Consider the following 13,653-nt stretch of genomic DNA (forward strand, 5'->3'; position numbering starts at 1 on the left):
GGTCTGGGTTGGGAATAGCATGGGGTGTGAGGGGTCTGGGTTGGGAACAGTATGGGGTGTGAGGGGTCTGGGTTGGGAATAGCATGGGGTGTGAGGGGTCTGGGTTGGGAATAGCATGGGGTGTAAGGGGTCTGGGTTGGGAATAGCATGGGGTGTGAGGGGTCTGGGTTGGGAATAGCATGGGGTGTGAGGGGTCTGGGGTCTGGGGTGGGAACAGCATGGGGTGTGAGGGGTCTGGGTGGGAATAGCATGGGGTGTGAGGGGTCTGGGGTGGGAACAGCATGGGGTGTGAGGGGTCTGGGTGGGAATAGCATGGGGTGTGAGGGGTCTGGGTGGGAACAGCATGGGGTGTGAGGGGTCTGGGTTGGGAACAGCATGGGGTGTGAGGGGTCTGGGTGGGAACAGCATGGGGTGTGAGGGGTCTGGGTTGGGAACAGCATGGGGTGTGAGGGGTATGGGTTGGGAACAGCATGGGGTGTGAGGGGTCTGGGTTGGGAACAGCATGGGGTGTGAGGGGTCTGGGTTGGGAACAGCATGGGGTGTGAGGGGTCTGGGTTGGGAACAGCATGGGGTGTGAGGGGTCTGGGTTGGGAACAGCATGGGGTGTGAGGGGTCTGGGTTGGGAACAGCATGGGGTGTGAGGGGTCTGGGTTGGGAACAGCATGGGGTGTGAGGGGTCTGGGGTCTGGGGTGGGAACAGCATGGGGTGTGAGGGGTCTGGGTTGGGAACAGCATGGGGTGTGAGGGGTCTGGGTTGGGAACAGCATGGGGTGTGAGGGGTCTGGGTTGGGAACAGCATGGGGTGTGAGGGGTCTGGGTTGGGAACAGCATGGGGTGTGAGGGGTCTGGGTTGGGAACAGCATGGGGTGTGAGGGGTCTGTGAGTGGCTTTTGACTACTGTTTGGGATTCCTCATGTCTTACTCATTGGAAGAAAAAAAGTTTGGTCCGAATCGGATGTTCGGTACTATATTTATTTAATATTATATGAATGCTATACATTTTTTTAAATGGCCAATTTGGGTGCAATCAATTATCTTAATTTCTCAGGGGTTCAACATATTTTATATTTCAACAAAAATAATGTTGCAGGAATGCTTATCTTCTCTGTTCCTAACGGCGGAAACCGGTTCAAAACAACTTGAGATGGTGGGTTTCATGGCTTGCTGAAACGACCTGATGGAATGACCTAGCTACAGACGGGCACACCAGATAATATGATATGACCAACATTATACTGGTAGTTACAGGTGTGTCTAAACGCTGCCAGAGATCTTTCAACTGACATGGTATTTGCGATACTGTCTTCGTTCCTCATTTTGTGGAAACAGGAGTCTCATAAAATGTCTGTGTCCAGTTGCAGGGGTCCGTTTGAATTCAGAAAAATGCTCAGTTTGTTTAAAAAAATACATACAAAATGAGACTCCTGTTCCCAAGAATTGAGGATGAAGAGGGTATCACGAATACCAGGTTAAAAATGACCAGTATAAATGGTCCAAATTGTTTTGGTTAAATCACATTATCTGTCTGGTGTTACAATCTGTAGCTCAGAAAGGCCCAGGTAATAGAATAGTCAATATAAACTGGGTGGTTAGGAACCCTGAATGCTGATTGGCTGACAGCCGTGCTATATCAGACCATATACCATGGATCTGACAAAACATGTATTTTTACTGCTCTAATTACGTTGGTAACCAGTTTATAATAGCAATAAAGCACCTCGAGGGTTTATGAGATATGGTTAAGATAGATAGATAGATAGATAGATAGATAGATAGATAGATAGATAGATAGATAGATAGATAGATAGATAGATAGATAGATAGATAGATAGATAGATAGATAGGTAGGTAGATATATCCATTATCTCAAACCTATTTTCCAATTACATCATATGGAAATGTATTTTTGTATACTTATTTCATCGCATTAAGCAAAACATCGCAAGGCCAAGAAAGGTTCAACTTACCAGCGACGGGACTGAGGAGCAGGATGGCGTACAGCCCCAGTGCCAGCCCCGGTGCCAGCCCCGACATTCGGCCCAGGACTGCCATGGCTGGTGGGATTAATTGGGACGGGCGGTTTCTCCAAGGAGTTCTCCTTTCTTCACCCCCTTCAATCTGTGAGCTAGACGAGCACATTCGCCCGGACTATCTAATAATCTAACATGGTCCAAATCAAAAACGATGGATGAATAAATGTCTTCTAGGTTTAACAGTTGATATTCATGATGTTTTATCTACCCTTGATTGTCCAAACAGTCATTTAGGTCCCAGACAGTGCAACAACAAACAAAAAATTGTGATTAAAAAAAGATTTTAAAAATCACAAGCTAACATCAATATTGCAACAATTTATGAGCTATGAAAATAGCTAACGTTGTCTGTCTACTTTAGGACCCAGCTAGCTATTGTTTTTGATTTGCCAAAACGTTTTATTTCGACATCCGAGTCTCCTCTGTACTGGGCTACAGTAACGTTAGCTACAGTCAGCCATCAGACGTTAACCTTCTCATAACTAACAAGCAAACCAGCATTCACGAAAGAAAGAAAATAGATATATATACACTTCAAAACAACTATCTAGCACGCTGTTTATGATAGGATTTTACAAATCCACGAAACGCAGCTAAAGTAGTAACCTTACATTTCCCAAAGGCCAACTAACGTTAGATAACTAGACATATATTTTTTTGTGTGGCTGGTACTGTCATATGGATTTCTGACATCTGATCGGAGAGATAACCACGAACATTATACTCATTTAGCTAAACGACTTAGCAGAATTGATGATCCAACTTGTCTTAAATATATATTCCGATCAAATCCGTCTGATATCCAACACGCAGACGAGAAGGAAAAAATCCTCTTCTGCCCAGATGAAAATGTTTCACGTAGCGCAAGACGGACTGGTAGCGGGTCGGTACGCAGAGACTGTGGCGATTAGACTCCCAAAAAAGGCCTTTTAAACCGAAGAGGGGAAAAATGGTTGATTTAAAAATGTTGTATTATTCAAAACAGATTTCCAGTAACTATTATATGTAGCTAAAATGTCCATTACATTTTTCTACGTCCCTTTTAACCATAGCTTTCTGTTATCCGCGCCCAGCCTTCAACTTCGCTTCTGTACAGTCTAAGGCCGAGCTGCTACTGGGCTGGCTCATTCCTACGTTATGGTGCCTTTTGGCCCTCATCGTTTTGGTGAGGGAAGTATATATATATATATATATTTACATTTTACTATTCTATCTGATAAAATAGTTTGACTTTCAGAAAAACATATGGGTCATTCTCAGGCACTTAATTTTTTGTTGGTGCATTTTTCAAACTGTTAGGTGCGTAATCCTAAACAGGATGGAAACGTGGGGCCTAAATTAGCCATAGCTCTGTGAGTGAGCAAGAATAATGGTGAACAAATCAACAGGATTTTAACGTCTCTATCAAACATATTTTAACATTCTGAAATGTTGTTAATTTTCGCTATAATTTTACACTAAATGAGAAGTGATATTTGCTGGGACAGAAAAGGTTCCCATAATATTGGAATGAACCAGCTGGCTACACGCAGGCAGACAGACCGAGGCCCGCCTCCTCCACCCAATGTTCTCACCGGTCATTATCAACACAACGTCACAGTAAACTGCACTGCGGAGAATTCCGTCTGTCTGCTGGGGGTAAAGGCGACCCCAGGTCCGCTAAAAACAACTAGCTTTTGTTTTCAAATGATTGTTAAATAAATGTTAAAACTTTTTTTTGGACGATTTGATATCATCACCTCTTGAAGAACTTCACATTTCCGATTATTCCACATTTCATCGGAGTCAAGCCTCCGATAGATAGCCATATAGAATTTGATGCATATGTTTGATTTATCCAACCTATGGACCACACAGAACGCACTGCAACTACCTCTGCAATGCAATGCTGCAAGGCAAACGTAGCTTTGCATTGGAAATTAATTTACTTCTGGTGTACCAAACCACAACGTATTTTTTACATTTTATTTTACCTTTATTTAACTAGGCCCAATTTATTGTGGGAATCTTATGGAAGGCTACCTGAAACGTTTGACCCAAGTGTATGTAAACTTTTGGCCCACTGGGAATGTGATGAAAGAAATAAAACCTGAAAAAAATCATTCTCTCTACTTTAATCTGACATTTCACATTCTTAAAATAAAGTGGTGATCCTAACTGACCCAAGACAGGGAATTTTTACTGGGATTAAATGTCAGGAATTGTGAAAAACTGAGTTTAAATGTATTTGGCTAAAGTGTATGTAAACTTCCAACTTCAACTGTATATGTCCTGGTGGTAGCAAGCACACACTCAAGAAACACCCACATCAAACAGCACCCCGAAGCCAACTCACGTTTGGCTTCTGCCATGGCTGCCAAACACCCACATCAAACCACACCCCGAAGCCAACTCACGTTTGGCTTCTTTCTTGGCCGTCAGCATCTCTTGAGAAGCAAGCCAAAAAAAACAAGGCCAACAAAACCCACTTAAAACACTTAAAAAACAATGTTGAAAAGGAGATGTTAGCTAACTTCGCTTCGTAGGCGTACGTTGGCTGGAATAAAAATACATTGGGTCTAATTACCATTCAGCCAACTATACAACGTTGCTACCGATAGCTAGCATAGTCAACATCATCAGCTAACAGTACGTTGGCAAATGGGTCTTTCTGCTGCTACCGATAGCTAGCATAGTCAACATCATCAGCTAACAGTACGTTGGCAAATGGGTCTTTCTGCTGCTACCGATAGCTAGCATAGTCCACATCATCAGCTAACAGTACGTTGGCAAATGGGTCTTTCTGTTGCTACCGATAGCTAGCATAGTCAACATCATCAGCTAACAGTACGTTGGCAAATGGGTCTTTCTGCTGCTACGGATAGCTAGCATAGTCCACATCATCAGCTAACAGTACGTTGGCAAATGGGTCTTTCTGCTGCTACCGATAGCTAGCATAGTCCACATCATCAGCTAACAGTACGTTGGCAAATGGGTCTTTCTGCTGCTACCGATAGCTAGCATAGTCAACATCATCAGCTAACAGTACGTTGGCAAATGGGTCTTTCTGCTGCTACCGATAGCTAGCATAGTCCACATCATCAGCTAACAGTACGTTGGCAAATGGGTCTTTCTGCTGCTACCGATAGCTAGCATAGTCAACATCATCAGCTAACAGTACGTTGGCAAATGGGTCTTTCTGCTGCTTGCCGAGCCTGATTGGAAATTAACCTACTTCTCAGGTATAGTTCACTTTTATTTTATATTGTTCCAGTTAATGGAGGCCAATGTTGAGAGATATCGCTACCCTTCGCGTGTTAGGAGCATGATAATTAGCACAGGTGTTAGGAGCATGATAATTAGCAAAGGTGTTAGGAGCATGATAATTAGCACAGGTGTTAGGAGCATGATAATTAGCACAGGTGTTAGGAGCATGATAATTAGCACAGGTGTTAGGAGCATGATAATTAGCACAGGTGTTAGGAGCATGATAATTAGCAAAGGTGTTAGGAGCATGATAATTAGCACAGGTGTTAGGAGCATGATAATTAGCACAGGTTTTAGGAGCATGATAATTAGCACAGGTGTTAGGAGCATCATAATTAGCACAGGTGTTAGGAGCATGATAATTAGCACAGGTGTTAGGAGCATGATAATTAGCAAAGGTGTTAGGAGCATGATAATTAGCACAGGTGTTAGGAGCATGATAATTAGCACAGGTGTTAGGAGCATGATAATTAGCACAGGTGTTAGGAGCATGATAATTAGCACAGGTGTTAGGAGCATGAGAATTAGCACAGGTGTTAGGAGCATCATAATTAGAAAGCCTATTGCTTTCAAGACCGTAACGCAAGCGATGCGTGTCAATCCCCTCTTCAAACTGACAGGTCTGACCCCTCTTCAAACTGAAAGGGCTGACCCCTCTTCAAACTGACAGGTCTGACCCCTCTTCAAACGGACAGGTCTTACCCCTCTTCAAACGGACAGGTCTGACCCCTCTTCAAACTTCAGCCCTGAGACCTATCTCCTCCCTACCTCCAGCCCTGAGACCTGCCTCCTCTCTACCGCTCTACCTCCAGCCCTGAGACCTGCCTCCTCTCTACCGCTCTACCTCCAGCCATGAGACCTGCCTCCTCTCTACCTCTCTACCTCCAGCCCTGAGACCTGCCTCCTCTCTACCTCTCTACCTCCAGCCCTGAGACCTGCCTCCTCTCTACCTCCAGCCCTGAGACCTGCCTCCTCCCTACCTCCAGCCCTGAGACCTGCCTCCTCTCTACCGCTCTACCTCCAGCCATGAGACCTGCCTCCTCTCTACCTCTCTACCTCCAGCCATGAGACCTGCCTCCTCTCTACCTCTCTACCTCCAGCCCTGAGTCCTCTCTACCTCTCTACCTCCAGCCCTGAGACCTGCCTCCTCTCTACCTCCAACCCTGAGACCTGCCTCCTCTCTACCTCCAGCCCTGAGACCTGCCTCCTCTCTACCTCCAACCCTGAGACCTGCCTCCTCTCTACCTCCAGCCCTGAGACCTGCCTCCTCTCTACCTCCAGCCATGAGACCTGCCTCCTCACTACCTCCAGCCCTGAGACTTGTCTCCTCTCTACATCCAGCCCTGACACCTGCCTCCTCTCTACCTCTCTACCTCTCTACCTCCAGCCCTGAGACCTGCCTCCTCTCTACCTCTCTACCTCCAGCCCTGAGACCTGCCTCCTCTCTACCTCTCTACCTCTCTACCTCAAGCCCTGAGACCTGTCTCCTCTCTACCAATCTACCTCCAGCCCTGAGACCTGCCTCCTCTCTACCTCTCTACCTCCAGCCCTGAGACCTGCCTCCTCTCTACCTCTCTACATCCAGCCCTGAGACCTGCATCCTCTCTACCTCCAGCCCTGAGACCTGTCTCCTCTCTACCTCTAGCCATGAGACCTGCCTCCTCTCTACCTCTCTACCTCCAGCCATGAGACCTGCCTCCTCTCTACCTCCAGCCCTGAGACCTGCCTCCTCTCTACCTCCAACCCTGAGACCTGCCTCCTCTCTACCTCCAGCCCTGAGACCTGCCTCCTCTCTACCTCCAGCCATGAGACCTGCCTCCTCACTACCTCCAGCCCTGAGACTTGTCTCCTCTCTACATCCAGCCCTGACACCTGCCTCCTCTCTACCTCTCTACCTCCAGCCCTGAGACCTGCCTCCTCTCTACCTCTCTACCTCCAGCCCTGAGACCTGCCTCCTCTCTACCTCTCTACCTCTCTACCTCAAGCCCTGAGACCTGTCTCCTCTCTACCAATCTACCTCCAGCCCTGAGACCTGCCTCCTCTCTACCTCTCTACCTCCAGCCCTGAGACCTGCCTCCTCTCTACCTCTCTACATCCAGCCCTGAGACCTGCATCCTCTCTACCTCCAGCCCTGAGACCTGTCTCCTCTCTACCTCTAGCCATGAGACCTGCCTCCTCTCTACCTCTCTACCTCCAGCCATGAGACCTGCCTCCTCTCTACTTCTCTACCTCTAGCCCTGAGACCTGCCTCCTCTCTACTTCTCTACCTCCAGCCCTGAGACCTGCCTCCTCTCTACCTTTCTACCTCCAGCCCTGAGACCTGCCTCCTCTCTACCTCTCTACCTCCAGCCCTGAGACCTGCCTCCTCTCTACCTCCAGCCCTGAGACCTGCCTCCCCTCTACCTCCAGCCCTGAGACCTGCCTCCTCTCTACCTCCAGCCCTGAGACCTGCCTCCTCTCTACCTCCAGCCCTGAGACCTGCCTCCTCTCTACCTCCAGCCCTGAGACCTGCCTCCTCTCTACCTCCAGCCCTGAGACCTGCCTCCTCTCTACCTCCAGCCCTGAGACCTGCCTCCTCTCTACCTCCAGCCCTGAGACCTGCCTCCTCTCTACCTCCAGCCCTGAGACCTGCCTCCTCTCTACCTCCAGCCCTGAGACCTGCCTCCTCTCTACCTCTCTACCTCCAGCCCTGAGACCTGCCTCCTCTCTACCTCCAGCCCTGAAGCCTGCTGGTGGACCTGGGTTGACTGTCACAGTCCTGGAGGGCAGGAGGCAGAGAGATCAACTCTTCGTACATGTTGGCTTAGTGCATATGGTCAAGACAAATAACCAAACATGGGGTTTCTACAGAGCTGTGTAACATTTGGTTTGTGGATTAGAAGTAACGCAAACATTTTAGGATGTTAAAGGCAGTGTGCAGTTTAATCTGTTGATCCTATTTTCTGCATATTCAATTATTATACATTAATAAAACATGAAGTATATTCATTTAAGTTCCTGTACGTCTGTCTCCAGCTGGTCTCGCTCTCTCTCTCTCTCCAGCTGGTCTCGCTCTCTCCTCTCTCCAGCTGGTCTCGCTCTCTCCTCTCTCCTTTCTCCAGTGAAAGGACCCTCCTGATTCTCTCCAGCTGGTCTCTCTCTCTCTCCAGTGAAAGGACCCTCCTGATTCTCTCCAGCTGGTCTCTCTCTCTCTCCTCTCTCCAGTGAAAGGACCCTCCTGATTCTCTCCAGCTGGTCTCTCTCTCTCTCCAGTGAAAGGACCCTCCTGATTCTCTCCAGCTGGTCTCTCTCTCTCTCCAGTGAAAGGACCCTCCTGATTCTCTCCAGCTGGTCTCGCTCTCTCTCCAGTGAAAGGACCCTCCTGATTCTCTCCAGCTGGTCTCTCTCTCTCTCCAGTGAAAGGACCCTCCTGATTCTCTCCAGCTGGTCTCTCTCTCTCTCCTCTCTCCAGTGAAAGGACCCTCCTGATTCTCTCCAGCTGGTCTCTCTCTCCTCTCTCCAGTGAAAGGACCCTCCTGATTCTCTCCAGCTGGTCTCTCTCTCCTCTCTCCAGTGAAAGGACCCTCCTGATTCTCTCCAGCTGGTCTCGCTCTCTCTCTCTCTCCAGTGAAAGGACCCTCCTGATTCTCTCCAGCTGGTCTCGCTCTCTCTCTCTCTCCAGTGAAAGGACCCTCCTGATTCTCTCCAGCTGGTCTCTCTCTCTCTCTCTCCAGTGAAAGGACCCTCCTGATTCTCTCCAGCTGGTCTCGCTCTCTCTCTCTCTCCAGTGAAAGGACCCTCCTGATTCTCTCCAGCTGGTCTCGCTCTCTCTCTCTCTCCAGTGAAAGGACCCTCCTGATTCTCTCCAGCTGGTCTCGCTCTCTCTCTCTCCAGTGAAAGGACCCTCCTGATTCTCTCCAGCTGGTCTCGCTCTCTCTCTCTCCTTTCTCCAGTGAAAGGACCCTCCTGATTCTCTCCAGCTGGTCTCGCTCTCTCTCTCTCCTTTCTCCAGTGAAAGGACCCTCCTGATTCTCTCCAGCTGGTCTCGCTCTCTCTCTCTCCTTTCTCCAGTGAAAGGACCCTCCTGATTCTCTCCAGCTGGTCTCGCTCTCTCTCTCTCCTTTCTCCAGTGAAAGGACCCTCCTGATTCTCTCCAGCTGGTCTCGCTCTCTCTCTCTCTCCAGTGAAAGGACCCTCCTGATTCTCTCCAGCTGGTCTCTCTCTCTCTCTCTCCAGTGAAAGGACCCTCCTGATTCTCTCCAGCTGGTCTCTCTCTCCTCTCTCCAGTGAAAGGACCCTCCTGATTCTCTCCAGCTGGTCTCGCTCTCTCTCTCTCTCCAGTGAAAGGACCCTCCTGATTCTCTCCAGCTGGTCTCTCTCTCTCTCTCCAGTGAAAGGACCCTCCTGATTCTCTCCAGCTGGTCTCGCTCTCTCTCTCTCTCCAGTGAAAGGACCCTCCTGATTCTCTCCAGCTGGTCTCGCTCTCTCTCTCTCCAGTGAAAGGACCCTCCTGATTCTCTCCAGCTGGTCTCGCTCTCTCTCTCTCCTTTCTCCAGTGAAAGGACCCTCCTGATTCTCTCCAGCTGGTCTCGCTCTCTCTCTCTCCTTTCTCCAGTGAAAGGACCCTCCTGATTCTCTCCAGCTGGTCTCGCTCTCTCTCTCTCCTTTCTCCAGTGAAAGGACCCTCCTGATTCTCTCCAGCTGGTCTCGCTCTCTCTCTCTCCTTTCTCCAGTGAAAGGACCCTCCTGATTCTCTCCAGCTGGTCTCGCTCTCTCTCTCTCTCCAGTGAAAGGACCCTCCTGATTCTCTCCAGCTGGTCTCTCTCTCTCTCTCTCCAGTGAAAGGACCCTCCTGATTCTCTCCAGCTGGTCTCTCTCTCCTCTCTCCAGTGAAAGGACCCTCCTGATTCTCTCCAGCTGGTCTCGCTCTCTCTCTCTCTCCAGTGAAAGGACCCTCCTGATTCTCTCCAGCTGGTCTCTCTCTCTCTCTCCAGTGAAAGGACCCTCCTGATTCTCTCCAGCTGGTCTCGCTCTCTCTCTCTCTCCAGTGAAAGGACCCTCCTGATTCTCTCCAGCTGGTCTCGCTCTCTCTCCTCTCTCCAGTGAAAGGACCCTCCTGATTCTCTCCAGCTGGTCTCGCTCTCTCTCCTCTCTCCAGTGAAAGGACCCTCCTGATTCTCTCCAGCTGGTCTCGCTCTCTCTCTCTCCAGTGAAAGGACCCTCCTGATTCTCTCCAGCTGGTCTCGCTCTCTCTCTCTCTCCAGTGAAAGGACCCTCCTGATTCTCTCCAGCTGGTCTCGCTCTCTCTCTCTCTCCAGTGAAAGGACACTCCTGATTCTCTCCAGCTGGTCTCGCTCTCTCTCTCTCTCCAGTGAAAGGACCCTCCTGATTCTCTCTGAGCAGCTCTTCTCTCTCTCTCTCTCTCCAGTGAAAGGACCCTCCTGATTCTCTCCAGCTGGTCTCGCTCTCTCTCTCTCTCCAGTGAAAGGACCCTCCTGATTCTCTCTGAGCAGCTCTTCTCTCTCTCCTCTCTCCAGTGAAAGGACCCTCCTGATTCTCTCCAGCTGGTCTCTCTCTCTCTCTCCAGTGAAAGGACCCTCCTGATTCTCTCCAGCTGGTCTCTCTCTCTCTCTCCAGTGAAAGGACCCTCCTGATTCTCTCTGAGCAGCTCTTCTCTCTCTCCTCTCTCCAGTGAAAGGACCCTCCTGATTCTCTCCAGCTGGTCTCTCTCTCTCTCTCCAGTGAAAGGACCCTCCTGATTCTCTCCAGCTGGTCTCTCTCTCTCTCTCCAGTGAAAGGACCCTCCTGATTCTCTCTGAGGAGCTCTTCTCTCTCTCTCTCTCTCCAGTGAAAGGACCCTCCTGATTCTCTCTGAGGAGCTCTTCTCTCTCTCTCTCTCTCTCTCCAGTGAAAGGACCCTCCTGATTCTCTCTGAGGAGCTCTTCTCTCTCTCTCCTTTCTCCAGTGAAAGGACCCTCCTGATTCTCTCCGAGGAGCTCTTCTCTCTCTCCTCTCTCCAGTGAAAGGACACTCCTGATTCTCTCTGAGGAGCTCTTCTCTCTCTCTCCTTTCTCCAGTGAAAGGACCCTCCTGATTCTCTCCGAGGAGCTCTTCTCTCTCTCCTCTCTCCAGTGAAAGGACCCTCCTGATTCTCTCCGAGGAGCTCTTCTCTCTCTCCTCTCTCCAGTGAAAGGACCCTCCTGATTCTCTCCGAGGAGCTCTTCTCTCTCTCCTCTCTCCAGTGAAAGGACCCTCCTGATTCTCTCCGAGGAGCTCTTCTCTCTCTCCTCTCTCCAGTGAAAGGACCCTCCTGATTCTCTCCGAGGAGCTCTTCTCTCTCTCCTCTCTCCAGTGAAAGGACCCTCCTGATTCTCTCCGAGGAGCTCTTCTCTCTCTCCTCTCTCCAGTGAAAGGACACTCCTGATTCTCTCTGAGCAGCTCTTCCCACAGGCAGCTGGAGAGAGAATGCACAACAGACACACAAGTCAATGTCAAAATTCAAATATCATCAACCAAATAGCAGCATTACCAACCAAAGAAAGGCCACTGCTCCTTTTCTCTCTCTCCTCCATCAGAGCAGTGACTTCTGTCTCCTTCTCCTCTGGTAGGGTCTCCACATCTCTCTCCTCCATCAGAGCCCACTCAAGTGATGCACCCCTCCGAGGGACGGCTGGAAGAGCACCAGTAAGCCAGTGAGTCAGCCCCTGTAATAGGGTTAGAGGCAGAGAATCTCAGTGGGGAACCTGCCAGGCAGAGACAGCAAGGGCGGTTCGTTGCTCCAGTGCCTTTCTGTTCACCTTCACACTCCTCGGCCAGACTACACTCAATCATATGACCCACTGAAGAGATGAGTCTTCAGTGAAGACTTAAAGGTTGAGACCGAGTCTGCGTCTCTCACATGGGTAGGCAGACCATTCCATGAAAATGGAACTCTATAGGAGAAAGCCCTGCCTCCAGCTGTTTGCTTAGAAATTCTAGGGACAATTAGGAGGCCTGCGTCTTGTGACCGTAGCGTACGTGTAGGTATGTACGGCAGGACCAAATCAGAGAGATACAGTAGCTAGGAGCAAGCCCATGTAATGCTTTGTAGGTTAAGCAGTAAAACCTTGAAATCAGCCCTTGCTTTGACAGGAAGCCAGTGTAGAGAGGCTAGCACTGGAGTAATATGATCACATCGTTTGGTTCTAGTCAGGATTCTAGCAGCCGTATTTAGCACTAACTGAAGTTTATTTAGTGCTTTATCCGGGTAGCCGGAAAGTAGAGCATTGCAGTAGTCTAACCTAGAAGTGACAAAAGCATGGATACATTTTTCTGCATCATTTTTGGACAGAAAGTTTCTGATTTTTGCAATGTTTCGTAGATGGAAAAAAGCTGTCCTTGAAACAGTCTTGATATGTTCGTCAAAAGAGAGATCAGGGTCCAGAGTAACGCCGAGGTCCTTCACAGTTTTATTTGAGACGACTGTACAACCATCAAGATTAATTGTCAGATCCAACAGAAGATCTCTTTGTTTAAAAGTAAATAATTTCCCGACATTCGCTTCATTCCAGTCTAATGTCTAGACCAGTTCAGACCTGTAGTGTCTGGGCGTTAAGCTCCCTCTTGTCCTTTGCCAGGGCCAATCAGCCATGTTCTCCAGGGCATCACGACTCTCTGATACCCCTCTCTTTAGGAGGGTCTGACTGGACCACTGGGGTATCGACTGACTCACGGCCCGGAAGGAGGGAGAATAATTAGATGGAGGAGACAGAGAGGGCGGAACAAGGGATGTGAGTAGCACGGCCACCAGTGGGAGACACTGAGTAAAATATGTGTTCCTGCTACATTTACAGTAAATGCACAGCTCACAAAGGGATGAGAGGAAACAAAGATAGCAAGGACAGGCTAATTGACTAGAATGCAAGGACAGGCTAATTGACTAGAATGCAAGGACAGGCTAATTGACTAGAATGCAAGGACAGGCTAATTGACTAGAATGCAAGGACAGGCTAATTGACTAGAATGCAAGGACAGGCTAATTGACTAGAATGCAAGGACAGGCTAATTGACTAGAATGCAAGGACAGGCTAATTGACTAGAATGCCAGGACAGGCTAATTGACTAGAATGCCAGGACAGGCTAATTGACTAGAATGCAAGGACAGGCTAATTGACTAGAATGCAAGGACAGGCTAATTGACTAGAATGCAAGGACAGGCTAATTGACTAGAATGCAAGGACAGGCTAATTGACTAGAATGCAAGGACAGGCTAATTGACTAGAATGCAAGGACAGGCTAATTGACTAGAATGCAAGGACAGGTTAATTGACTAGAATGCAAGGACAGGCTAATTGACTAGAATGCAAGGACAGGCTAATTGACTAGAATGCAAGGACAGGCTAATTGACTAGAATGC

At 48.9% G+C, this 13,653-nt stretch overlaps 1 protein-coding gene across 1 annotated transcript in view; it reads right to left on the bottom strand.

Moving 5' to 3' along the window:
- Positions 1–3,151, bottom strand: part of bmpr2b (bone morphogenetic protein receptor, type II b (serine/threonine kinase)) — a 179,336-nt gene extending 176,185 nt beyond the window's left edge. The window contains exon 1 of the mRNA XM_036959091.1: positions 1,968–3,151. Within this exon, the coding sequence (XP_036814986.1) occupies positions 1,968–2,139 (172 nt within the window). The 5' untranslated portion in view covers positions 2,140–3,151. The remainder of the gene's footprint in view (positions 1–1,967) is intronic.
- Positions 3,152–13,653: the final 10,502 nt, after the last annotated feature.

This window comes from Oncorhynchus mykiss, chromosome 22 (genome assembly GCF_013265735.2).
Source record: "Oncorhynchus mykiss isolate Arlee chromosome 22, USDA_OmykA_1.1, whole genome shotgun sequence".
NCBI lineage: Eukaryota > Metazoa > Chordata > Actinopteri > Salmoniformes > Salmonidae > Oncorhynchus > Oncorhynchus mykiss.